Source organism: Carica papaya, chromosome 9, assembly GCF_054855325.1.
Source record: "Carica papaya isolate Zhongbai chromosome 9, ASM5485532v1, whole genome shotgun sequence".
Taxonomy (NCBI): Eukaryota; Viridiplantae; Streptophyta; class Magnoliopsida; order Brassicales; family Caricaceae; genus Carica; species Carica papaya.
The window spans coordinates 35,248,395-35,275,896 of NC_142317.1; the positions used below are offsets into that span (position 1 = coordinate 35,248,395).

General features: G+C 32.4%; 3 protein-coding genes and 1 pseudogene across 13 annotated transcripts; 2 read left to right on the forward strand and 2 right to left on the reverse strand.

The window, feature by feature from the left end:
* The first annotated feature begins 883 nt into the window (after positions 1–883).
* Positions 884–6,285, forward strand: LOC110807405 (putative pentatricopeptide repeat-containing protein At1g10330 pseudogene; annotated as a pseudogene). The gene is made up of 5 exons (XR_015816572.1): positions 884–2,579; positions 2,686–2,813; positions 3,032–3,191; positions 3,270–3,354; positions 6,071–6,285. The product of XR_015816572.1 is annotated as a putative pentatricopeptide repeat-containing protein At1g10330 pseudogene (transcript).
* LOC148240313 (uncharacterized) lies at positions 2,998–3,420 on the reverse strand. The gene has a single exon (XM_088212128.1). It carries the CDS (start codon positions 3,418–3,420, stop codon positions 2,998–3,000), a length of 423 nt encoding a protein of 140 aa, XP_088068254.1.
* Positions 6,286–9,729: 3,444 nt separating the features above from the next.
* Positions 9,730–17,228, reverse strand: ARF1 (auxin response factor 1). Of its 8 annotated transcripts, none has more exons than XM_088211993.1 (17): positions 16,958–17,228; positions 16,761–16,814; positions 16,281–16,440; positions 16,072–16,152; positions 15,407–15,522; positions 15,064–15,159; positions 14,866–14,922; positions 14,533–14,685; positions 14,363–14,447; positions 13,517–13,607; positions 13,245–13,409; positions 12,428–12,547; positions 12,245–12,314; positions 11,900–12,068; positions 11,328–11,818; positions 10,690–10,880; positions 9,730–10,445 (listed from the first exon to the last, which is right to left on the reverse strand). In XM_088211993.1, the coding sequence occupies exons 4-17, from the start codon at positions 16,115–16,117 to the stop codon at positions 10,274–10,276; spliced, it is 2,022 nt and encodes a 673-aa protein (XP_088068119.1). In that variant the 5' UTR covers positions 16,118–16,152; positions 16,281–16,440; positions 16,761–16,814; positions 16,958–17,228; the 3' UTR covers positions 9,730–10,273. The 8 variants fall into 8 exon arrangements, with proteins under 8 accessions (XP_088068119.1, XP_088068114.1, XP_088068116.1 ...); XM_088211988.1 differs by having other exon boundaries at positions 12,245–12,320; positions 16,761–16,774; positions 16,958–17,226; XM_088211990.1 differs by having other exon boundaries at positions 12,245–12,320; positions 16,408–16,440; positions 16,958–17,226.
* Positions 17,229–21,903: 4,675 nt separating this feature from the next.
* Positions 21,904–27,138, forward strand: LOC110807374 (S-adenosyl-L-methionine-dependent methyltransferases superfamily protein). Of its 3 annotated transcripts, none has more exons than XM_088211994.1 (9): positions 21,904–22,181; positions 23,154–23,251; positions 23,508–23,634; positions 23,728–23,789; positions 24,173–24,328; positions 24,546–24,690; positions 25,203–25,274; positions 25,897–26,005; positions 26,103–27,138. In XM_088211994.1, exons 2-9 carry the CDS (start codon positions 23,158–23,160, stop codon positions 26,124–26,126), a joined length of 789 nt encoding a protein of 262 aa, XP_088068120.1. In that variant the 5' UTR covers positions 21,904–22,181; positions 23,154–23,157; the 3' UTR covers positions 26,127–27,138. The 3 variants fall into 3 exon arrangements, with proteins under 3 accessions (XP_088068120.1, XP_021888194.2, XP_021888196.2); XM_022032502.2 differs by having other exon boundaries at positions 21,905–22,181; positions 26,791–27,138; XM_022032504.2 differs by lacking the exon at positions 21,904–22,181 and adding an exon at positions 22,232–22,387 and having other exon boundaries at positions 26,791–27,138.
* Positions 27,139–27,502: the final 364 nt, after the last annotated feature.

Sequence of the window (27,502 nt, forward strand, 5' to 3'; positions counted from 1 at the left end):
ATCGTGTTTTCCCTTTCTTCTGACCTCTTGCACGACTTACTTCCGATAGACTTCTACAGGAACATTCATATATTAGCACCCAGAACCAACAATAGATTAACTTGTACTTTGCCTTAGTTTTGTAGAGTTTAAAGTTTTACACAAAAAATATATTTTACGAAAGTTATGGTAATAGTTTGGCTGTCAACTCTTTTTCCTTATGTAGAACTTTGAGCTTTCGTTCAATTAGTAAGATTTGACAATCTCATTCTTATTAAAAATGTTATTTAAAGCTTGCAATCTCCAAACATCACTCCAAATAAGTGAGTTATTACTATATTTTTTCTGCATAAAAGATGATCAGGTCAAACACTCGAAAAGTCTGAAGCGATTGACTGTAAAAATATTGCACAATGGCAAAAAATTTTCATAATGATGTTGCAAGCATAACGATTGCAAATTAATCCTTACAGAAAATTAGCGGAGAAACGAAGATAGAAGGACCGAAATGAAATATAAGAATTTTTGAAAAGGGTAATTTATGATTATTGTCAATGAATTGAAGATGGTAATTTGTAATTGTCAATGAGCCGAACCTTCATGGATACTTTTATCGTTTTCTTTTCTTTGGGTGTTAGGGTTGGTTATTTTCTAGTTTTTAATGTGTAAGTTTTATAACTTAAAATATTAATTTTGTTCTCGATCTTGTTAATGTTAAAGTTTTTTTTCAAGTTGAGTTCATAATTCTTTTAGACTCGATTTTAATGAATATACATAGTGTTAAAAACTAAATAAAAATTCTCAACGTAGGATTTGTTTTTCGTTAGAAAACTTAGAAAGATTGAAAAATAGTTGTAAACTAAAAGAATTTTCTTCATTTTTGGTTGGAATTAAATTTATATATATATATATATGAATTGAAAGAAGCATGAGAAAATGTTAATTTGATCCAAAAATCTTGTAATTAACAAATATGAACAAGAATGCTAATAATATATGAACTGGGCAGATGGTGGACAAGAACAGGCATGTAATCAAGTTTTGATTTTAAAGCTTCTGGTAACAGGTGGGTTTTCTGGATATTCAAGTCCAGAGCTTCTTCTCCAGCATTTCATCCACTGTCCCAACCAGATCAAACAGATTCATTCCCTTCTTATCACCCGCGGCTCTCTCCTCAACCACACTTCTTCATGGAACACCGTTCTCATTTACAACACTCTCATTTGATCTTATCTCTCTACGGGACTCTCTCGTACTTCTTTACTACTTTTCACCCGCATGATTGCGCACGGACTTTCACCAAACCATCTCACTTTCCCATCTCTAATCAAAGCTGCTTCTTGCTCTCCCTCATATGGCTCAATTCTCCATGCTCAGGCTCTCAAATGGGGTGTTTTATGCGACCCATATGTGCAAACTTCATGCGTGAGGGTGGAGTTGCCGAAGTGTGTGACATACTCAATGCACGTAAGATGTTTGTGGAAATTCCCCATCCATGTATTGTGGTGTTTAATGAGAAGGACGTGGTTTCATGGACGAGTGTTATTAATGGGTTCGTGATGAATGGACGCTTTGTTGATGCATTGCCACTTTTGGCAAAGATGGTGGTTCACGAGGATGTGGTCCGCGGTTCCGTGAAGCCTAATGAGGCTGCATTTGTTACCGTGCTGTCTTCTTGTGCTAATTTAGATGGAACTGGTCTTTATCAAGGGAAGCAGATACATGGATATGTTTGAGCGCTGTCGTGGGGGCTGCGTTGGTAGATTTGTATGGAAAGGCAGGTTGTTTGGAGACTGCAATAAGAGTATTAAATCGGATAGAGGTTAAAGAGGTTTTCACTTGGACTGCAATGGTAGGGGGAAGCAAGCTCTATATATGTTTGAGAAGATGAAAGCGCAAGGATTTTGCCCCAATGAGGTTACCTTTGTTGCTATTCTTACTGCTTGTGCTCGAGCTAAACTTGTTGACTTGGGTTTGAAGTTGTTTCCGTCAATGTCAAGTCGATATTGGGTTGTACCAATAATGGAGCATTATGGTTGTGTTGTTGATCTATTGGACAGAGCAGGAATTCTGAGAGATGCAGTTGGGTTTGCACTTAGCATGCCCTTCATGCCTGATGCCTCTGTTTTAGGGGCTCTTTTTGGTGCTTGTAAGATTCATGGGGAGGTTCAGTTGGAAAATGGTAGGAAAGAAGGTCCTTGAATTACAGCCAAAACATTGTGGCCGATATGTGGTGTTGTCAAATAGAAGTGCTGTTGGGGAAAGGTGGGGAGATGCTGCTAATTGGAGGAAAGTGATGGCAGAGTCTAAAATCAGAAAATTTCCGGCATATAGTTTGATTGGCTACATCAAAGTTGATTCACTAAGCGGATAATTTGTCTATTAATCAGTTACTACATGTTTGTGCACCAGATAACATCACACCAAGGTCATTTATCAAGATTTAAAAATACAAGTTGAACAATGTTGATGAGGGGATTAGTAAGATCAAAAAGAATTATATGCTTTATAGGAGTCTTGTTGTTCCTGATGATTTGGATGACTCGGAAGAATTAGATAAAATTATTGGAATGCTAGAATGGTTTTCCCCTGGAAGCAAGGTCGTTATAACTCGGAATCACCGGCTTTACGTATTTTTAAATCTGAGCATCTTTGAGGACTACTTTTTTGTTCATTGATTCTCTTATTTGCTTGGCTTTTTTGCAGGAGCAATACACAGAGAACAAATAGTCAGAAAGAGATAAAGAATTGCATAGAGAAGCTCATAGCGTCCAGAGCGGAGTTGGCTGGGGCTCTTTCTTGCCCGCGCTTGGTATGAATGCAACCAAAGTTAGGTATGAATTTTTATTAAAAGTTTATATTACGTTAAAATATTAGATACAACAGAGTTAAGACTGACAATGCATTTTTACAAAAAAAAATATCCAGAAACATATTTTTACTATTGCTGAATTTAAAGAAAAAAAAAAGAAGAAAATAGAGGAAGAAGTAAGCTAACAATTTAACAAAATCACTTTTTTACTGAGCTTCTTCTGTACTGAAACATGGGCAGAAGCAGCGGATCAGACAAGAACCCAGCTGAAGAACGTACCCGCCTGATCTTTCTCTTCTAACTATCTCAACAACAGGCTCAGGCATGTCATACACAGGATTTTCAACCATATATTGCTGATACATTGACCTACGAGTGATTATAACTTCGTCTACTTGAGGTAATTTTGAATGGATTAATTTACTTTCTTCTACACTTTCTGTTTCATCAGCTTGAATCTGATATGAGAATTCACCAGGCCATGGTGGAGCTGAGGGCTGGACGGAGGAGCATGAACGGCAACAACAATGGTGCGCCAGAACAGGGTAGAAGGGCTCCTCAAGGTACTTCCTTTTCTTCCTGGATCTTGACCAGAATTTGAGCTTCTTCACAGCCTTCATCATTTTCATGGTAACACCCAGATAGATTTTTAGAAAGAAACAAAGACTTACAGGGTAAAATGATTTCTTTTAAAAGAAGATACATCCAAACTTTTTTCAAATTTTTTGAAGGTTGTGTCTAGCTTTTCTTCAATGAGTTAAAGGTGGTGGACCCGTGTGATTCTATACCATCATAAGTTCAAACAACCGGCTGAATCACAAAGTTCAATTCTAATATGGTATGAACACGGTTTAGGGTAACAATAGATGGAGTCTTGAGCGAATTTTACAAACTTCGATTTTGATATAATCTTATAATTTTAAAATCTAAAATCTCATCGAACTTGAATAGTATTAAAATTTAATTAAATTTTCTGTCTAATTAAATTTCTAACTAAATCGATCTAATTTAAATAATATATTAATTAAATATATATTATTATAAAAATATATTTTTAATTTAAATCATCCCTAAAATGATTATGGGATAAAATCTGTACCGGTAAGCTTAAATATATTAATCGCTTGTTCGATTGGCTTAATTCATATATTTAGTAAAGTGTTTACTTACGTTTGCTTGGTTTAGTTTTCACTCAAACTTTAATTTATAAAATATTTTTATAGTTTGACATATTTAATAATAATTTTTGAATATATTCTAATATTTATTTTTTGTTTCCTCAACTGAAAAAAGAAATAAAAAATGATAGTGATTATAAATGCTGATATTCTTTTTTAAAAAAAATAAAATGCCGATATCCTTATATTATGAAATTATATTATAATAAATAAATTTTTTAAAAAAATATTTTTTAAAAAATAATTAATTAAAAACTTAAAACTAATTAAGAACCCAAATAATAAGATCTATTTAATTTAAAATGTAAAATAAAATAAACTCTTAATTCAAGTTAATTTGGGAGATTTTTAAGTTTGCAGTTGATTGTTTTAGTATAAAATATTTGTATGAATTTTTTTTTTAATCTCATAGTTGATGACTATAAATATTGATTCCGTACATATTTACTTCATCATTTAGTGGATGATAAGAATTATATTATGATCAATATGCCAAAGAAAAAGTTGAGAGACCACAAGAACATTTTATTACACTGCAAAGGAAATACAGAGAAAGCTTACAATCAACTAGAAAAGAAATATTCCAACAATGAAAAAAATTCAGTGTTATCCTCCATTGTTGAAGAATTAACATAGTCGTCACCAAGAAACAAGTCATTGTCAGTTGTTGCTCCAGTAACTGAAAAATTATTATCTTTAAAATTTGATTCAGACAAATTCTGCTTGTCTATGCTTTTATCACTATGAGAAAATAGTGGAACTAATCCAGTAGCATTATCTTGAAGAAATGAAGGATTCTCATCTCTGAACTCCCATTCAAAAGAAGTATTAATATGGTGATCCAAGTCATTGGAGGAGATGGACGGTGAAAATTGTTCATTTTGACTATATGAAGTAGTGATCTTATCATTCATCCAACTAAAATTTTGATCACCAATACAAAAAGACGTAGCACATCTCTCGATGCCATTAGAGAAGAATAATGGGGCTTCAAATGTAGTACCCATATCATTGTGATAATTCTCAATATCTTGACTGCCATTGTTGGTATTGTGTGTAAGCATAGTAGATTTTAGAGGCAACATTTGCATAAAATCAACATTGTTCTTGTTTCCATCAATGTTCACTATATTTTGATCAATGGAACCACCATGATAAGCAGAAGTTGATAAATTTTGAAACACAACAGATGACATAAACTGACTTTGATCACCACTCTCATCATTGTACTCATGATCAATATTCATTATATTTTCAGCAAAGCAACCAAGATGATAGTTTTGATGATCATTACTAATATCTTGATAATTTTCGACACCATTAGAGAAGAATAATGGGGGTTCAAATGTAGTACCCATATCATAGTGATAGTTCTCAATATCTTGGGTGTCATTGTTGGTATTGTGTGTAAACATAGTAGAGTTTAGAGGCAACATCTGCATAAAAGCAACATTGTTCTTGTTTCCATCAACGTTCACCATATTTTGATCAATGCAACCATCTTGATAAGTAGAAGTTGATAAATTTTGAAACACAACAGATGGCATAAACTGACTCTGATCGCCACTTTCATTATTGTACTCATGATTAATATTCATTATATTTTCAGCAAAGCACCCAAGATGATAGTTTTGATGATCACCACTACTAATATCTTGATAATTTTCGACGCCATTAGAGAAGAATAATGGGGCTTCAAATGTAGTACCCATATCATTGTGATAATTCTCAATATCTTGGCTGCCATTGTTGGTATTGTGTGTAAGCATAGTAGATTTTAGAGGCAACATTTGCATAAAATCAACATTGTTCTTGAATCCATCAATGTCCACTATATTTTGATCAATGCAACTACCATGATAAGTAGAAGTTGATAAATTCTGAAACACAACGGATGTCATAAACTGACTTTGATCACCACTCTCTTTACTGTACTCATTATTAATGTTCATCATATTTTCAGCAAAGCACCCAAGATGATAGTTTTGATGATCGCTACTGTTAATATCTTGATTATTAGAAGTTGATAATTTTTGAAGTTTGAGCGCCACATTTTCTCTCACCTTTTCTAACTTCTCGATGATTGATGTCACCTCTTCAGGTGTTTGGTAAACATCAAAGTCTTCATTTTCCCACCAAAACTCTTCAGACTCTCTCTTTCTCTTCTTGGTCTTGGACACATTATTGTTAGGAGTTAATTGCTCCATAGTTTGATGAGACGAAGAAGTAGAAAGATTATTGTAATTGTTGATGGGATGAGAGACATGGTTATTGAGGAATGTGTCGAGAAGAAGATTGATGTTAGGGTGTGCAAAAGTATAAAACTTTTCTTTGGCCAAAGGAGCAGAAACCAAAATTACAACCTGAGTATTGCAGAGAACACACAATTCTGCTGCTTTGTTAAACAGACCCGTTCGTCTTTTACTGAATGTAACAGCTCTCTGCTCTTTTGTTTCACGTTTTTGCATTGGAATTTTTCTTTTTTTCACTGAACTGCAAGTAGTTGCACTCATTTTTTCTGATCGAATTGTAGGTGAAACTTTCTGATAAAAATATTACAATACGTCAACTTTCATCTCACTAAAAAAATACTCATTGTAATTGAGAATACAATTCATTATATTACTATTTTCTAGCAAACCAATACACGATAATTGTTTTACACAAATATTATACATTATAATTACTGGATATAGCACAATATACTGTATAAATATACTTGTATGTCAAATAATTAACATTCTTATTTACAAACTAAGAAATTATGTTCACCAACAAAATTCAGTTTATTTTTTATTTCAATTTAAGTCTTATTTACCATCAAATTGAAGAAGTAAATTGATAATGTCTTAGTATAACATTTTTAATATTATAATGTTTTAATTTAATCTTATTTGCTTGTTAAAATTTGAAGATTAAACTTTGTTGTCGGTCAATACAATTTTAGATGCAACTAAATTTTACAAACACATCAAAAAAATATAATATGCATTACAATTCGGTTCAACCCTCAATAATACATCACAAATAATAACAATAATGAAATTCATCGCAAAAATATTATTACAAATAACATACGCTTAAACTTGGTTAAAATCAAATTATAATTTGTGCTCGACCCACAACTTTAAAAAAAAATTAATAATAACAACTGAATTTAGCAACTTATAAAACCCATAAAAGTTAATAAACTTCATAATAATAAGAATATAGTTTAATTATCTAAGAAAAAAAATACAAGTCAATGGGCTTCGTTAAATTCATTATATTGTTGAATGAAATTAAAATATTTGAAACCCATAATTCAAAAACAATATTGTGTGTCATATCATCGTGATAATAATAATATTACAAACGAAATAGGCTCGAAACTTATAACTATTACATACAACCCGTAAAAAATATAACAAAATTTCGTAACAATATTAAAACAATTCAATAGGCTTGATACCTATGAATATTACATATATATTGTAATATGGAATACAACCAAATGATCCAAAATCTATTATTCTAATACAATAATGTGGGTAATATCATCGTGATAATAATAATATTACAACGAAATAGGCTCGAAATTTATAACTATTACATACAACCCGTAAAAAATATAACAAAACTTCGTAACAATATTAAAATAATTCAATAGGCTTGATACCTATGAATATTACATATATATAGTAACACGGAATACAACCAAATGATCCGAAATCCATTATTCAAATACAATAATGTGGGTAATATCATGACGAAAATAATAAAAATACAATCCAATAGGCTCAAAACTTATAAATATTATATACAACCTGTAAAAAATATTACAAAACTTAATAACAATATTATAAGATAAATAAACAGACTTGACACCTACAAATATTACATACATATTGTAATATGAAATACAACCACAAGATCCAAAACCCATAATTTGAGTACAACTAATTGAAAAAATATATAATATATATAATAATAATAGAACCCAATAAGCTTCTCATCCAATAAAAATAATATACATTGGAATTTCAACTATAAGCCCCGAATAATTGAAATAACAAACATAATAATACGCAGAGAACCCGTAATAATACAATCCATTAGTCCTCAAACCCCAAATAGCAGAACCAGCACCATTGCAATTTGTACCCAGTTAAAAAACAAAGATACATTATGATTAGGACTCCCCCATGGGGTTTGAGGCCATTACGTTGTAATGGTGAGCTCAAACCTTAATAACATTATAAAGATTGCATTTTACAGATTCATTTCAAGATTCTCAAATGCAAAACTCCACACAACCTAATTACAGAAAAGCCAGGGAGAAGTAATCATTCTTATTTCCAGATCTAGGGTTTTGATCTCTTTTCGTTTTTTTATTTTCACAGAGGATTTTCTGGGTTTCTTTTTTAATATTTTTTATTGGTCGTTTGTTACCGAAAAAGGGTTACACGGATCTTAGATTTTGGTGACTTTTCCCTAAATGAGTGTTACGGTGGATTCCAGATCTGACTCAGAGAACATGATTTTATGTTTTATCTCGTAAAAGAATCACGAATATTAAGAGAACCACAAACATTAAAGAGTTCTTTGAAAAAATTAAAGAAGAAGATTTGCAATATGAATCTTTAATGGAAAAAAAAAAAAGAAAGCGGCAGTGGAGATCCTTACCAAAGAAGCGAGCGGAGAAGCAAAGTCGAAGCAGTCGATTGAATTTGAGAGAAATCGGAAGGAAACGAAACGCTTCCAATGAACAGAGAGAATCGGGAGGAAAGGGAAGAAGGAATGTGATCTGTCTGAAAGCTGAGTAGAGAAGAATGGAGTGGTCGGTGCTATATATATAGAGAGAAGAAGACCGTTGGGAACAGCGGTATTTCCAATATTGCCCCTAAACCTTTCTAAATTCCCTTAAAACCCTCCCCCTTCCCGCCAATAACCTATTCCAAAACGCTGTCGTTTCAGGTTATGGGTTGGAAAAAACTGGGCTATTAAATTAAAATTGTCTCCACAATTGATTATGTCCAAATTAATTTAATTATAATTATGATTATAATTTTCAAGCAAAATAATAGTGTATAAAAAAACAAATTAATAATACAAAAAATACATAAAAATAATAAGAAGATTATACGACTTAATAATAAAATATCTTATATATTTATCTTTAATAATTAATTAAATTATTAAATTTACTTTATTTAACTAAATGAATTTTAATTTTTTTAAATTTATTAAAATTAAAAATTTTATAATAATTTTATATAATAAGAAGATTGTTTTAATTTTATAAATTAATTAAATAATTTAATTAATAAAGAGTATATAATTTTGAGAAAATATCACAAATAATACTTAAAAATTAAATTTAAAACAACAAATTAAATAGCATTAGTATTTAATAGAAATATTTTACTGCCTTTTCCAATTTCTTATGTTTTTTATCAGAAAAAAATATCAATATTTATAATACAAAATTAAATTTTATATTGTATTATCTCTTATTCAGTAATTCCTCAAAATGCTAACTTACATACTCTACATTGACTTATTATATTTAGAATTCTAATTTGTGAATTACCCTAATAAATCCAACATACTTTATTAGTGTTCATTAATAGCAGTCATTATCACTCGTTATATTTTAATTCATATCGTAATAAAATATTCAATGAGAAACAATCACATTAAAAATTATGAGAAATCTCGAAAAAAAAAAAACAATACAACTTGAACATGTTTTCGGATAAATAGAAGAATAAGCTGAAATAAGGTAAAATCAAAGAGTCTAGCTGCTTCAATAGTCTCCTTCAAGAGAAGCTTCTTACAAGTCAAACATTCATGTAGTGAAAAGCAAAAGAGATGAAAGGTATATATTCTTTATATACAGAAGCCAAATGTATCATCTCATCTGACCCATTCGTAGAAAAAATTAAAATGAACAAAAAAAAAAAACAACTTGAGAATGATGAGCATATCGACCTTGATTAATATCACGCAAGGAAGGTGGAGCTGACAAGTTTTTAATCTTTACCCAAAACTTGAACCAACACTAAGCATTCCCTTGCCGAGATAAAACAGTAAAACTGCAACACCCACAGCCTTTATAAGGCAAGTCTCACTCTTCCTAAATGTTTTTCACTAAATACCATATTCCACCTAAATAGGATCTATAAAGTTGTGTGAGGTAAACAGCAGCTACAATCTGTCCGTCAGAATCTTGCTACAAACAAAATCCCATATCGTGTGTTCCCTTTCTTTTGACCTCTTGCATGACTTACTTCCCATAAGCTTGGACAGGAATGCTCATATATTAGCACCCAGAACCAACTATAGATGAACGGTCCTCAGTGTTGACAGCCACATCAGTGTCAAGCTTCACAGGTTTCGCCTCCTCATTGACCAGAAATTTAGTCTTGGGTGATAACTTCTTAACTTCCTCAGATGTATAGATATAAATTTTTCTTACAATGCTGCAAAATTCACTGCAGAAAATAAAAAAAAACACAATTCTCAATCTTCAATCTACTAGAGTCTTGAGCACTCAAAGCTGATATACCATTGTACAAGGGACACCTAAGAAGAGTATCTAAGCAATGTATCCAACAAAAAGACAAGCTATACTGAAAAAGTGTGTCAGTGTGTAATTAGATAGAGACCACAACAGATAGGAGTAAAAGCAAAATTGAATAATAAAACAAGATGAAGAACCTAGTGAAATGAACTTACTGCCATGGTTCATCCCCGACCATCATCATGTCGTCTTCATCATCAGTGTAAACAACCTTCCATTTTTTCATGGAACCAGAGAGTTCCCCTTCAATGTCAAACATTTCTTCCAGCTTCTTGAGAAGGTCATCATAGCAGTCAAAACGTGTCAAATCAACAGCTCGTCCAACAGCAATGCCTTGCATGTGCACCTAAAAGGAGGAGCAAATTCTTTTTCAGCATTCTCAATCTTTTCCCAGCAACATCAACTTGCTAAAACCCAAAAACAAAAAGCCTGCTAAGCCCTACAAATATGAAGCTCATATGCTGAAATGCATCATATTGTCAAAAAGGCACCGTTTATTCTTAATCATGCCAGAATTAAGATTCCTAAATTTACCAAGTGTGAAAGTGCACAAAATATTTCTTTCAAGAAAAGCTCAAATAACTGAAAGAAAAGACTCCGAACAATGACATATCATGTTGATTTCTCAGAATTTGAAAATGAAATAAGAACACTGCAAATGAAGCACTAAGCATCTAGTGTTAATATTCAGAAGCATCTATATTAGAAGAACTTCAATCTATTAACGCTTTTAAAACAATTAAAAAACATAACTTGGTGAAGAAAGAAAATTATGGAAAAGCACTGCATAGACCTTTGTGCAGCTACGTATCTGTCTGCTTTGCGACTCTTGTGGTGATCTTAAACTTGATTTCTCAATATCACAACTGACTGAGGGAATATCAGAACGATTAATATTTGAGGGTTCTGAATGCTGATCAGAGTCAGCATCTACGTATCGATCTTCTCCCATTATTCCTGATACCGTAACCACAGGTGATGACTCTCCTACGTTAGCATTGTCAACTAGTTGAATCCCAAAGAGCCTATAGCCATTCCCATTGCCCTGTTTCCCTTCAACAGACTCTTTGTTTATGACTGGTGAAAAAGATTCAAATGCACCATCCACTCTGTTAGGCCACTGCATTGAGTTGCTGGAAACTGCAGCTGGTGAACCATTCCCACTGAAGCAAAAAGAGTTGGCCTTTGCAGCAGAAGAGAACTTAGGTGATGAATATCGGTCCCCCACACGCTGAGAGTCAGAATATGAGAAAGCAGGAGATTCAATTGAGGATTTCCACATACCTAAAGCACAATGTTAAGAAGTATATGAGTAAAGATAATATGAGTTGCTTCAGAAAATACAAGACAAAAATAACATCACACCGAGTGCAGAAAGATCCGATGCTGGAGAAGGTAAAACAGGAGGTCGGGCCCGTTTATTCCTTTGTATAGGTTGGGAGTTCGAAGGGGCATTAGCCGCAACAAGTGGCTCCAATTCCCATGGTGATACTCTTTCTGGACGAACAATAGAAGAAGGTTCGTCCCATTGAACCTGATTAAGAACAAAAGATTGAAATCACAGAATTGAAACAAAAATCAGAGACATAAAATGCCATTATTCTAAACTGATAGAACAGGGGGGAAAAGACGCGGCATAGGCTTTGAATGTTCAATGACTTTTTTCTGAACTCAATGCTAATTTAGCAATACTAGCAGATATTCACTAACCTTTAATGATCTCCACTCAGAATTAGACCATCCAGAGGATCTACTCTCACCAACACCAACAATGGTACCACTGAACCTACAATTAAGAGGACAGAGCTGTGAACATATATTTTGTTGTGAAAGAACTTGCTAACAAATATTTTAAATTTTTATTTTATCTGGACAAGCATTCAGATGCATTACCTTCGTTCGGGAACTTCCTCACCCTCAAACCTCATCTTGAACCTCATCCCAACAGAAAGTTTGTGGTTCCGAGCTTCAAGATACTTATTGACACTTACAATGAACTCCGACCGACTTGTTCTGGTATGGAGGACTTGTAAGCACAAATAGTTTTCTTAACAAACACTATGATGCAAAAACAGGCACAAAGAATGTTGTCCACGGAAGAGAAAGAAAATAATTGAAGATTCAGTTTACATGCCACTAACAGCATCAAGTAGGAAGTGAGCCAAGGAAGGATCAGTTAGTCAACTCCAATGAATTTGGTATTAAAGCTTAGTTTAAGTTGAGATATAAAAATTTTGCTTTCTTAAGAGAAAAAAGTAGGAAAACTTAAAGAATGTACCTTATAAACAAAACTGTCCTTTTTTCAAGGATCCGGAATCAGATTTGAGTTAGCTTGTCCCTCAGCCCAAAAGAGACTCAGAAGCATGTAATTTCAGACGTTTTTTTTTCTTTAAAAGAACTTCCATATGGCTATTTAAAATAGAAATGTATGTTATAAATGGCTGAGTGTCATTTCAATTAAGAATGCCATACTTAACGTGAAAACTTCAATTTTTTCCAATAAGAACTACACCAAAATTTTGCAAATCGCAGAGCCCAAATCACTTGCAATCCTTAAATCTCCAAAACTATAAGCAAATTTCAGAATGTAGAGCTAGAGAATTACTAGAAAGACAAGTGAAGAACTATAGCCTAGGAAAATAAAAAAGAACAAAAGCAGATAAGGGAAACAAAAATTTATTAAAGATGCACTCATAGAACGGCTCAGGACCTTGGCTTGTAGAAAACAGAAAAAAGTGTTCCAGTTGCAATGGCATGAGAGGCAGTGGCAAGAACTCCGAGATGCATGCTATGGCTAGATATAACAGAAGATGGCATATTCATCTGTTGTCTCATGAGCCTCCTGACACCAACACGAAGCTCCCCATTTTCTCCTCTGGCAAAAATAGATTGATCAGCAAGAAATTCAGTACCATACAAGGAAGAAACAAACAAACAAGATATTCCCTCCCATGTGTATCACTTATTATATATATAACTTACCTTAGAAATATGAAAGCATCACCAGCTACAAGTTTTTTTGAACTAACAAAAACACTCCAACCAGTTGTAAGCAAGTGGCGTCTTGGTTGGCCTGCAGTTGATATTCATCAGTGTCCTCGCGTTATGGTAGCTTAAAAGTAAAAATATTATAATCCAGCAGAGTGAATAATATAAATTCATTCATCAGGCAAATGATGGAAATTGGAACAATTCCCAGAAAGCTCGTCCTTAACGAGAAAAGTAAGACAAAACCTAGCAAACCAACAGAAAGGAAAATGTCTCAAACTTCAGATATTGAAAAAAGGAAATGACATAAAGAGACACCAAAATAGATATTGTACAAAATCATGTTGCGGAAGAAGTAATCTCAAATTGCAAAAAAGAGCCATTTTCCCCCTTTTTGATAAGAAAAACTTAAGCGTCACTAACAATGGACAAGTTTTGACACTTAGTACACGGGAATCATAACTTTCAAGAAAGTCTAACACTTCAGGAAACACAAAATAAAGTTAAGGAGGATGAAGGAGCGAACCACATTGGTATTTGACACTAATTTAGTGTTCAATGCAGCAAATCAACAGCTTGTACATTGCAACAATCCAACTTTTGATAAGCTCACTAATTTCATTGAGCAAAAGATTTTTTAAACATGAAAAATAACAGTTGTATTTGGGCATATATTTTTGGCACAAACTGAGTATTGACACATCAGTCATTTAAATGAGTAGGCCCATGTTGCACAAAGTACATAATAGCTTCATCCAGTTTTCTGTTCAGATCAGCTAGCAAAGTCCAGCTCCACTACAAAACATTTATTTTAAATGATGCTCAGCAACTGTTATTGACCTCGAAAAATGTGCCTGAAATGCCATTCACTGCCATGCAGATCAGTTGCAACCAATTCCTGCCATGGCGGCTGCTGGGACATGTCCTGAGAAACAGAATATAAGCATTAAGAGAATGACTGAAAGAAACTGCATTCAATAATATAAAAACAATTAAACATTAAAGCTAACCAGTGGTGGAAGACAATCATCTGCATGCCTCCGAAGAACAGAGAACCCACCATGGGTGCTTGTATCGGAAGCAGTTAGAGTCTTGCAAAATGAATGGACTGTACATCTTTCAGGTTCTGGCAGTGGGGGGTCTGGGCTAGTAACTTCACTTTGCTGATCAGAATCATTGAGGAAGCATGGTTACAAGAGAGGTGGGATATATAAAAATGGAATATAATCGTGATTCCGCAATATAGAAGCAATTAGAGAATCAGAAAAATCTAGATAATAAGATCACTTTGTTAAAATCAACAAAATAACTGTACAATTGTTTGTTAGAGAGAGAGAACTCACATCTGGATCAGGTAGCAAAGTTACTTGTGCATACACTTCATCTGTTTCAGGTTCAGCCTACATTTCAGTAAAAATAGTAAATGAACTGAGAACAGTCATACCTTTTGCTTCATCTGTTTCAGGTTCAGCCTACACTTCTCAAATTAAAATACATAAAAAAAGATAATATTCGAAAGGATAACTGAAAAACAGTCATACCTTTCGCTGAATATTAACCACTTTACAAAGAATTTTAGATGGCAGATTGAACGAGGGCATCTGCTGTTCCGCGTCCTGATTCATTGATGCCTCAAGCTGTAAATATGACCCCCAAAAAAAAAGAACAGTGAGAATATAGAAAATCCAACCATGTAAGAGAATGAAATATAAACACTTCATTAACCACTTAACAGGACATTTGATGAAGCCAAAACCTGGGAAGTAACCACACAATCCAGCCTTGGCTTTAGCCCTTAATAGGCAGAAGACCCAGAGATGTCCAGGGAAATGATAACAAATTTAAGACTATCAAACTCATAAGTTAATCCAATAACCAATGTACCTGTTCCATGTGACCTTGTGGAAAGTAATAAACTCGCTCCCCTTCACGAGGAAGGGTTACAAGCGGTCCAGCACAAGCATGCCAAAGTTCCTTGTACAAAGCATCACTGGCAGGGCCTGTTAAGGAAAACGTAAACAAAAGCACAATCAGGATGGCGGAGTTGGTCTAAGGAGCCAGTTTCAGGTTTTGGTCCAAAAGCGCATGGGTTCAAATTCCATTCTCAAAAAAATAATTTCTCTAAAAAAGAAAATATTTTTAGCGAAAGAAAGAGAAACACTTAAAACTACATAAAGTGCAACAAGAAAACAAATTATTACATCACACAGACATGAGAAAAACTTGGTACGAGCCAGTCCTTGATGATATGTGCTTGCAGAGGATCATCAACTACATCAGACTTACGAAAATACAAAAGCTTGGTTAAGTTCACCTAATCCACTAAAAAGGTGGGTGAGAGCTTGCTACCAGGTTCAATCCAGGATGCCTACAATCACTCCTCAACATCACCATAAACCCTTAACTGCTCCTCATAGATCTAACTCCGGACATAACTCATAACTTCATTTTTTTGAGAACCATCTAATTACTTCAATTTAGTTAGACTTAGCAAGGGGAAAAAAAGTTAAGACTCAAAAAAGCCAATTTAAGAAAGATCAGTCTCAAACCTGTATGAGGTCCTCCAGAGGTATGATTTGGAGCCGAGTATGCCATCAGAAACCCCTTAAACTCACCAAGGAACAGTCAACCTATAGAAAATCATGTGTTACGAACCTTTTTAAGTAAAAATATTCAGTAATAATGGAATATTTGGGAATTAACTCTTCAAACAACCAGAACAAGTACTTCATGCATTTGGTAATTAGGAGCAACAGACCTGATAATCAAGGCCTAATTACTAACTGTGTGAGTTAGTATAGCTCTTCTTGTGTCTTAGAAAAGCAAATAAGCTGTCTGCTTAGCCGTTTCAGGCGAATTAGTAAACACGTAGAAGAATCAAGAACCTTTTAACGGTTGAAAATGCGTTCAACTTTTCGCTGGGGAAATAAAAAGAAAATTTCTGTTCGTTACCATAAAAGCCATTTCTGAAACATAAAAACAGAAAGATATAAATGCAACTATTGAAATAAAAAGAAAAAAAAAATATGGATTTGGGATCTAATCATAAAAGAACAATCATCCATGAAGATCAACTACTCAGCCAACCTAGACCTCGAATTTCAACTTTTACGAAGCCAAAACACCAAATCAAACAGCTATACAAGACACAATCCCTCATTTAGCTCCATTTTCTCAGTTCTTCCAAATAGAAACTCATACTAAGCATCCACTGCAACACAAACCAAATACTACTTACTTCCAGAGTTCCACCTGCAACACGCAAGATCTCCACACGATCAGCCGTAGACAGCTAGGGTTTTGAATTGAACAAGAGGATCAAATCAAACCGATCGAATTAGATCGAGCTATGTAGTTATTATACACACAACTCCATAGAAAAATGTAGAAAATAGTACATACAGAGAGAGACAGAGAGGGAGAGAGACGACATACACATATAGAAAAGTATCTATCGTCAATGTCTGGTCGAAGCCGACACGACCCCTTTGGCTATGGCTGCCTCTTTTTCTGTTCTTATTCTTCTTTCTCTTTCTCTCTCTAGGTTTTTCTTCTTCCTTTTATTTTTTTATTTCTCTCTCTCTCTCTCTATAGATACACTCCCATCTGTCTTTATATATGTCTGCACACACTTTCAGTGCGTGTCAAAAGAGGATAGACTTGACTCCTCTCCTCTCACTCCATTGGTACACAGAGAGAGAGAGAGAGAGAGAGAGAGGGAAAATGAAAGGGGCAGGGTGCGCATTGCGCCCATCGTCCCCAATTTTTATATTGAAATATTAATATTACGAAAATAAATAAATAAATAATAATTAAAATAATTAATATACGGGAATTTAAGAGCAGCGATCTTGCGGGTGCCCTAAAATCCCTACAACCCCTCACTCATGTCCCACTGTTCACGCGCAGCAAATTAGGGATTAATCTATCTTAATCCGGTAATTAATTGTTTAATCATGATTATCTTTTTCGGTCGAAGTAAAATGTCTGTTTTGCCCTTGGGTTTGGGTCAACAAACTAAAGTTGCCCACGTGCGGAAAACGACCGGAATGCGGTAAAATCTTTGCAATTTATGCACAACAGATCGGGATCAGGCACCCATTTATTAGCACACGTGTCGCTATTTTGTTGCCTCGCTTTTTACTAAAATGCCACTGAGATCAATTTAATTAATTTATTATCTTTAGGTAATTAAGTGAAAGTGTTTGACATTTCAAAATAGTATGTTGTATTATGAGAGTTTTATGAAATTAAATTAATTGATTAATTAACATTTTCTTAATTACTTTGTATTTTTTTCTTTTAATCATGTTTGGAGTATATGATATTTTTGAATCAAAATTAATAAATTAATGTATTTAGTTGACTGAATCGTAATTTTCATCGAATATGATACAAAATATTTTGTATCACGTTTAAAATAATTTTAAAACTTTATTTCTTTGGTTCATAATTTTTTATAATTATTTTTTTATTTAAATAATGTGGTGTGAACGGAAAATTTCATAAAAATTTATTTTTATAAATATTAATGTTGTTAGATTTGATTTGTTATTTTAAAAATTGTAAGATCCAAATTTCGAATTTTAACTTTTTAAAAAATAAATTTTTGTTTTAAATTTTTAAAGTACCAACTTTAGAACATTTTTTTGTATATAATTTTTGAATTGATATTAGTATATATAGAAAATATATCATATAATAAAATATTTATTTGTTCTGTTTTGTTATATGTATAGAAATATATGGATAAAGAAAGTTTAGTTCATCGTGTAAAGTTTTTACATCTCTCAATTCTAATTTTTTATTTTTAAGGTACCTGCTTATAGCTTTCATAACTTATTATATATATATATATATATATCTAGTTAATGTGACTTTTTATTTGTCAAAATATCTCATAAAAATATTTTTACGTACTTATAGTTTGCACAAATTACTAAATCATACAGAAAGTCGTGCTCACGTTATTTTGTTGATGAATATATCTCTTGTTGGTATATTTCTTACCATTATCTGATTTAATGATCTTGATTTTCAGCTTAATTTGATTTTTTACTAAGGGTCTGAAGCCTTTAAATATTCCATAAACTTCACATTTTTGCTTTGAAAAATATATCCAATACATTTTGAATAATCATCAATAAAAATTAAAAAATATTTATTTTCATTTAAAGAACAAATGCTCGTAAGTGCATATAAATTTGTGCGCATCAGCTACAATTTTTTTACAACTTTAGGAAAAGACAACTTGTTTTGCTTTAACTCAAGAATTTCACGAACTTCCTTATATTTATTAACTAGTGATATGCTTTCCGCTAATTTTTTATTGTAAAATGAACCTTATGTCCATTTCTACTGACATGATCTCACACCAACTAGGATCATTAGAGATACATAATTTATCATTAAATTACGAGAAATATTTTTTTCAATTATTTATCCTACACTCAACAAATTTTGGTATAATCCAGGCATAAACAATATATTAAAATATTATTTTACATTTGAAGATGTCGTCACAATAATATATGTTTGACATTTCAAAATAGTATGTTGTATTATGAGAGTTTTATGAAATTAAATTAATTGATTAATTAACATTTTCTTAATTACTTTGTATTTTTTTCTTTTAATCATGTTTGGAGTATATGATATTTTTGAATCAAAATTAATAAATTAATGTATTTAGTTGACTGAATCGTAATTTTCATCGAATATGATACAAAATATTTTGAATCACGTTCAAAATAATTTTAAAACTTTATTTCTTTGGTTCATAATTTTTTATAATTATTTTTTTATTTAAATAATATGGTGTGAACGGAAAAATTCATAAAAATTTATTTCTATAAATATTAATGTTGTTGAATTTGATTTATTATTTAAAAATTTGTAAGATCCAAATTTCGAATTTCAATTTTTCATACAATAAATTTTTGTTTTAAATTTTTAAAGTACCAACTTTAAAACATTTTTTTTGTATATAAAATTTGAATTGATATTAGTATATATAGAAAATATATCATATAATAAAATATTTATTTTTTCTATTTTGTTATATATATAGAAATATATGGATAAATAAAGTTTAGTTCATCGTGTAAAGTTTTTACATCTCTCAATTCTAGTTTTTTATTTTTAAGGTACCTGCTTATAGCTTTCATAACTTATTATATATATATATCTAATTAATGTGACTTTTTATTTGTCAAAATATCTCATAAAAATATTTTTACGTACTTATAGTTTGCACAAATTATTATATCATACAGAAAGTCGTGCTCACGTTATTTTATTTATGAGTATATTTCTTGTTGGTATATTTCTTACCATTATCTGATTTAATGATCTTGATTTTCAGCTTAATTTGATTTTTTACTAAAGACTTAAAGCCTTTAAATATTCCGTAAACTTCATATTTTTGCTTTGAAAAATATATCCAATACATTTTGAATAATCATCAATAAAAATTAAAAAATATTTATTTTCATTTAAAGAACAAATGCTCATAGGTGCATATAAATTTGTGCGCATCAGCTACAATTTTTTTGCAACTTTAGGAAAAGACAACTTGTTTTGCTTTTCAAACTCACAGATTTCACGAACTTCCTTATATTTATTAACTAGTAATATACTTTCCGCTAATTTTTCATTGTAAAATAAACCTTATGTCCATTTCTACTTACATGATCTCACACCAACTGAGATCATTAGAGATACATAATTTATCATTAAATTACGAGAAATATTTTTTTCAATTATTTATCCTACACTCAACAAATTTTGGTATAATCCATGCATAAACAATATATTAAAATGTTATTTTACATTTGAAGATGTCGTCACAATAATATATGTTTTTCCTTTAACCTTTAATTACTCTCGGTGTTTATTTTGACCATTGACTTGTAGAACTTGTCAAACTTTTCAAACAATCTCTGTTCAGGTGACATACAGTGACTATTAACTGTTATCAATTAATTAAAAGCTATAGTTTGAGTTAATTGAGTAGCATACGGCAACAAGTAAGCTTTCTTCTGTTGTCCTTCATTTTCCACAACTTTGGCCTTTTGTTCATCTTATTCCCTTTTGTTTTTTGCAAACGTTTTCAACAGGTATGAAACTTTTGTACGCTTGCACTAGATTTTAGGTTTGTACTGGCAATACTTTTTAAGATGATTGGTCTTTTTACAACGTGGACATGGTGGATAACTACCCTTTTTATTCCCTTATTTATTATTGTTGTTTTCTTGTTTTTTCCTTCTTGAAACATCCTCTAGCTTTCTTAATTTTTGTTTTTATTTTTCATCGCATAGACATATTTTATTACACCATTTATTTATCAAATATCATTTTTTCTCCGGTGACTTGCAAAACATTCACAAGTTCAGCTAACGAAATTGTTAAAAAATCTTATGAATCATTGAGAGAATATATATTTGCTTAAAACCTCATCGGAAGACTCACGATGACTTTTTCCACCATCCTCTTGTCAGTCAGCTCATTTCCCAACATTGTTACTTGATTTACAACTTTCATGACTCTATTTTCGAAGTCATTTTCATTTTATGAATCACTTATCATAAAAATTTTAAATTTTATTAATAAATTGAGCAGTTTATATTTATATTATTTATTTTTTCAGTTCCTTAAAAACTTCTCATTGGTTCAATTTCGAACTTTTTTTTTCACTTTACAACACATAATCCTTACAAAGATGATCTCAAAAGCTACCGAATGTATAATTTTTCACCAAACTCCTTTAATTTTTTTACTGTCTCTTTTGCATCGTGTTTCGTTTAAGCAACTGTTGGATTTGCTCTCAAAGGAGGAGAATCTTCACCAAACTCCATAACTTCCGAAAGGTCCATACCTTTCATTAATGTCTTAACTCTAATAGGCCACAACTAGTAGTTTTTTGCCACCGAAGATAAAAGGTGAGGGAGAGTTTGAATTATTGAATGCCATTTTTGTCCTATGCGGTGGTTTCGAGTTTTTTTATTTTTTGTTCATTTCTTAAGAGGTAAGAAGCTCTTATACAAATATTCTCGTATAAATGACCATCGAAAATTAAATAATACTTGATGAAAATATAATTCTAAATATTAGACAACCGAAATATCAAATATTTACAAGTATAAATTGTTATAATTAAAAACCTATTATGTAATTTCAAAAAAACTATATAATATTAATTCTTTTACAATATTAGCTTTTTTAAAAAATATAATTATATATTTTTATTCTCACTCGATAATTAAGTTTTTAAATCTACATTTAACTCCGACTATAATTTATATTGTGAGTTTAAATATATAATTATGTCATAAATAAATATTAAAAATAAAAAAATTTAATTTAAATATATTTTTATTTTTAACCAAGCGGCTAAGAAAAAAAAAAAAAAAACTCACAGCTATCTTCTCCGGCTCTCCCTGCTTCAGACCTGCCCCTACTATCAACCTCTCTTCATCTTCACTGTACGCCTCCACCTCTGTCTCTCTTGATTCTCCATTGTTGACCCTCTTTCGCTGTATTCGCGAATTCAGACCGCTCATTTCACCGTTATTAGACCTCCCTTCGTCACCTCTGCTGAAAATCATTTTGTGCGACAACTCAGTAGATCTCTGCTCTTTATTATTTGGATTTTTTAATTGTAAGTTTGTTAATTTCGGTTATGTGTCTCCATTTCTACTCTGGAGTCAACAGTTCCATTAAGTCAGTTTTTAATTTTTTTCTAATTTCTATATTTTGAATTCGGTGTCACGTTTTTCTTTTGGTGCATGATTTTCATTTTGATTTCTGCGTGTATGCAATGTGAGATTGAGCCGAGAGCGTTGGCTGAAAATAAGAGAATTTTAGGTATGCCTAGAATCTGTTTGATCAAACGCCTAAAAGGATGATGTTTGTTAATTCTTGTGATAATTCACTGAGTTCTTTATTCTGGTTTCTTTTTTTAGCTATCTTAATGATTGTTAATGTGCCTTAAAATTTAAAAAAGATGGTGAAAGAGGTAGTCTAACACCATGGTTATCCCTGGATGCATGCTTGTTCTCAGTATGCTTTCAGAGAGAATGTGGCATAAGTTCCCAATTTTCTACCGTTGGCGTTATTCGTAGCCATGTTGCCAGTTGGTAGATGTTGCTGCACAGTTGCCTCTGGTTATGCGTTTTGCTAGTTTAAACAGTTAGGCTCACATGTCTCCGGCATGTGCTTAAAACTTTGTGCATCACCTCAATATAGATATATCTTTGCTTGGGAGGGTTAAATTATTTTTGTTAGATCTCCACTTTAAACTTTGTGCATCATCTCAACATAGACGTGTCTTTGCTGGGGTCAGTCGCATTCTTTTAGTTAGATTTCCACTGATGTTTATGCTATTCTGTTTCTTCATAAGTAATTGGTTTCTGTACTAGCACTTATTTGGTCAGCCTGGATGATCACTTTCAGTCTCTGCAATTGATTACTAATTACCTCAATGGAAGTTTAATGTGGTTATTCTTACAAGTTGCATACTTTCAGATAGAACTAGAGAATTTGTTAGTTTTGATATCTAAAATGAATGAGGTAGCTTTGCTTTTGATAATGGATAAGAAGTTTCTTTTTAACGGGAAAATTTTCTTTGTAGGACTATGGCACTCAGGCTGGCCACCAGGAAGTTCAGGAGTAAACTTCTTCCTGCTATGTTTTTGACCTCTCCGCTACATTCACATGCCACAAGCTTTGGTAACTCTCTCTCAACTCTGTGTTGACATGGCTGCATGTCTATACGTGTTCGTAGGTTTCTCTTCTTTATTGAACATATTTGAAAATTTTCATCGATTTTCTGCAACTATGTAGAATATGCTCTATGTTGTTTGAATCATGCATACGTTCTTTTATGCACTTATTTGTTAGTTGTAACAATTATGGCTGTCTACAGTCGCAGTTTCACAGTCACAATAGATGTTAGAAGATTGATTTTCTAGAATTTCGTTTTCAGGGTTTAAGGAAGTACGGGAAGAAGAAAAAAGTAAAATGGTTGGTAATGTCTTCAGCAGTGTAGCTAAGAACTACGATCTCATGAATGATTTGATGAGTGCTGGTTTACATAGATTATGGAAGGACAGGTTAAGATTCTAGGTGCTACTTCATTGTATTTCACCAAATAATCTACCTATGTTAGATTCTTACTTTTTTGCATAATCTATGTATATTTCCAGATTGGTTTCCAAACTAAATCCATTTCCTGGAATGCATCATCTTGATGTGGCTGGTGGAACAGGTTAGCGTAGCTTGCCTTACCTTCATCACTAATACTTTTTGTGATACATAGACAAGAAAACTTCATGCACAGAAACTGCTGTGGTCAGAACATGGAGAAGTCAAAGGCAGGATAAAAAATTGTGGCAGTAGATTATTTACACATATGTATATCTTTTTATGTTAAGAAAATTGTGGTAGTAAATTATATCAGTCTCAGTTGTAAACTTGAGAAAACTTTGTACGTCTGCCCAAACAAACAGTATTAATGAAGATAGTTATTTGGATCAGAAAGTGATCAGATGTAAAATGAAGCTTCATGCAGCAATGGAATCTGTTTCAACACTTTTCTACAAACTAGTAAATCATTTATTGTGATCTAAGTAAAAAATACTCAATTTTCAGGGGATGTTGCTTTCAGGATCCTAGAAAATGTAAACTCTGTCAAGCGTAGAGCAATGCAAGATCTTAGTAATAGTTTACAGGAGGAAACTCAAATATACGTGTGTGACATCAACCCGAACATGTTGAATGTTGGAAGGAAGCGTGCCATGGAGAGAGGTAAAACTGCATAATCCTGATTTTTTAATTTCTGTACCTTTGAATTTGCAGACTAGAGATCTGCTTTTTTTATATTTTTGTCTTCTTCTTTTCAGATATTAGATTTTTCTTTATCTTTTCGTCTTCTTCCTATCAGACACTAGAGTTTTCTTTATCTTTTCGTCTTCTACCTATCAGACATTAGAGTTTTCTCTGTCCAATTTTCCACCATATATAGGTCTTGGTGAAGAGAAATCCCTCATATGGGTGGCGGGAGATGCAGAAGCCTTAAATTTTGAAGATGAGTCCATGGATGGTTATACTATTGCATTTGGAATTAGGAATGTCACACACATAGAGAAGGTTCTTGCTGAGGCTTATAGGTATGGTTATCAGATTTTTGCCTTTTGTTTGTTTCTGTACACCTGAATTGCTTGATGAAATATTGATTTAAGTATGAGGCAGAATACTCTTATGTTGAATTAGTTTTATACCACTGAACGTAGATCTCTTTCCTCTCTTAGTTATGTTTGTTTTAATTCTAAGAGAGGACCTTTCATGACCACTTCCACTGTCAAATATGGCAACTTTTTTTATTTTCTTTGTCCAATAGTTACCAATAGCGGCTATCCTGCTATATTAGTAGAACAAGTAGAACATATGAGGAATTGAAATATTGCTTCAAAATAATATAGGGATTCAGTTCACTGTCAAATCCAGTACATTCAGTTTTTCTTATAAAGAAGTTACCAATAGCAATGACATTTGTTAAGTAGAATGCCTGAGGAATTGTGTCTCACTAATGGTATTTGTATATTTGGGCAGCAACTTCAGTTGGTAGCAAACAGCTGTGCTTTTTCTTCTTCTTTTCCTAAAAAATCTTCCTTTTCCTTAGGGTGTTAAAGCAAGGAGGAAGGTTCCTTTGCCTTGAGCTCAGCCATGTGGAATTACCTGTCTTCAAGGAATTGTGAGTATTCGATATGTTTCGCCAGGGAAAATTGATTTCATAATGTGGACTCATGCAACTTACTGCTTATTGATTTTCTCTCATTTTTTGGTTAAATTCGTTAGTATTATTGTAACCAATATCCTTACCTTCTCGGTGTCAGGTTTTGGTCCTTTTTTTTTTTTACAATTTGATAACTTGCCAGCTCAGCAAAAGTTATGGCAGAGATATTTGCTCGAACCAATGACTTTGGAAACCTTTAAATTGCTCTGACCTCTATTCAACTGGACTTGGAATGACTGACAGGCTTGCCTGTTAGTTTAAATGTAATTGTAGCTTATTGTTCTTACATAGTTCCAGCCCGGTTGACCAACTTTCTGTTCAGAGATCACACTTTCCAAACAAATAGATTGCAGATACAAGGAATTTTTCTTTTTATCTTATATGAGAAATATTGCAAACACTAGTTGACAGTTGATCATCTATGTTGGTGAAGAAGCTTTGCTCTACTGGTTTTGGTGGATAACAGAAATTGAAAAGTCCCTGGATTTTCTTGGTTGAACTCACTTTTATTATTGTCTTTCTCTTGTATATTTTTCTTGCATCCCTAAATTTAGAGACATTCTTTTTCTCTCTCATGCAGGTATGATTATTATTCTTTCTCAGTTATTCCTGCTATGGGAGAATTAGTTGCAGGTGATCGGGAATCCTATCAATACTTGGTTGAGAGCATCCGCCGGTTTCCCCCTCAGGTTTTAATCTGGTCATTTTAATTCTATTACCAAATTTTAACTCGTAGATGTGCAATCTGTTAAAATTGCACCGTTTCACGCCCCCTGTACTTTACAGGCCTCTTCTGAGAATGCACCTTGAAGTTTGAACCTTTTGTAACTACTAAACCAAAAGGTGCACTTGGATTTATAAGAAATGGGATCCAAATAATGCGTCAGACATAAAGTAGGGTATGCCAATGGTTATGGTGCCTATAGGAACATTATAGCGCATATGTAGATAGCAAATAATATAATCAAAGAACATCATGGTGAAAGAGTGTGTTGGGGGGTCATAAAGTAGAAGAGAAACTAAATAATGTTTCTGCATTCTTTCTTTTTAGCATTCAAACAATCGGAATAAAATTGAGCTATTTTGATTTCATTTAAACAGTCAGAACTGCCATATATCCCAGTTCATATATTATTTTTGTTTCATCCATTATGCCCTTGCATGTTTCATAACTCTGCAATTAAAATTCTGCTTCCTTTACAAGCCTAAGTTGTTCTCGACTCGTTTATATCGCTTCCTTTTAATTCTTAGCTGACTAGTTGCATGCCCGAGCACCATCTAAGCAATGAACCTTGAAAATATGCAACTCAAAAACAACCTGACGTGACCATATTCAACTTTTTCAACTTTTAACCGGGCAAAAAAATCTGAAGCACAAAGTTACATAACCTGTTTGTATCTTATGATTGCATGCTATGGTGTTTCTTCTCTATTGTGATTCGTGCACTGATCTTTCTGCGACTAACCAACGCAGGAGAAGTTTGCTTCGATGATTGCAGATGCAGGGTTTCAGAAGGTTGAGTACGAAAATCTTGTCGGGGGAGTTGTTGCTATTCATTCGGGACTGAAATTTTAGACCCTATTTCTAATAAAAGCTCCTCAAGAACATACCGAGTTCTGGGACTAAGCTAGCTTTTAGTCCTGTGCATTTTCTTATGTTATTTATGCTTTGGATTCTAATTTTCTTCTTATAGGGCTGACAATCAAAAAGGCATATGTATATGTTTATAGCATACAGTATTATTTATTTATTATAGAATAATAATTGGATACATTGTAGTTACCCTATGAGCATTATTGTATTACTTATAACTTCTCACTATTTTACATTATTGTATTACTTTAATTTGTAATTGATTATGTCGTTAAATCCAATTTAGTCAATGTAGTTTATTAAGATATTAGTAAATTAATTTTTTAATATTTAATTATATATTTTTTAATATAATATGTATTTTAAATCATTTAAAAATTTATAGAATTAAATTATAATAAAAAATATTAATAATTAAATTTAATAAATATAAAATATTAAAAATTAATTTAATAATTTACCCAAACAAAGAATAGAGACGACTCGGATTCGAACCCGGTCCGAATTGGTATTGTAACGAAAAAATTGTATCAGGTGAAATTTAGACGGGTTGGACTAAACGGGTTCGAATCCGAAGTATCATCAAAATTTT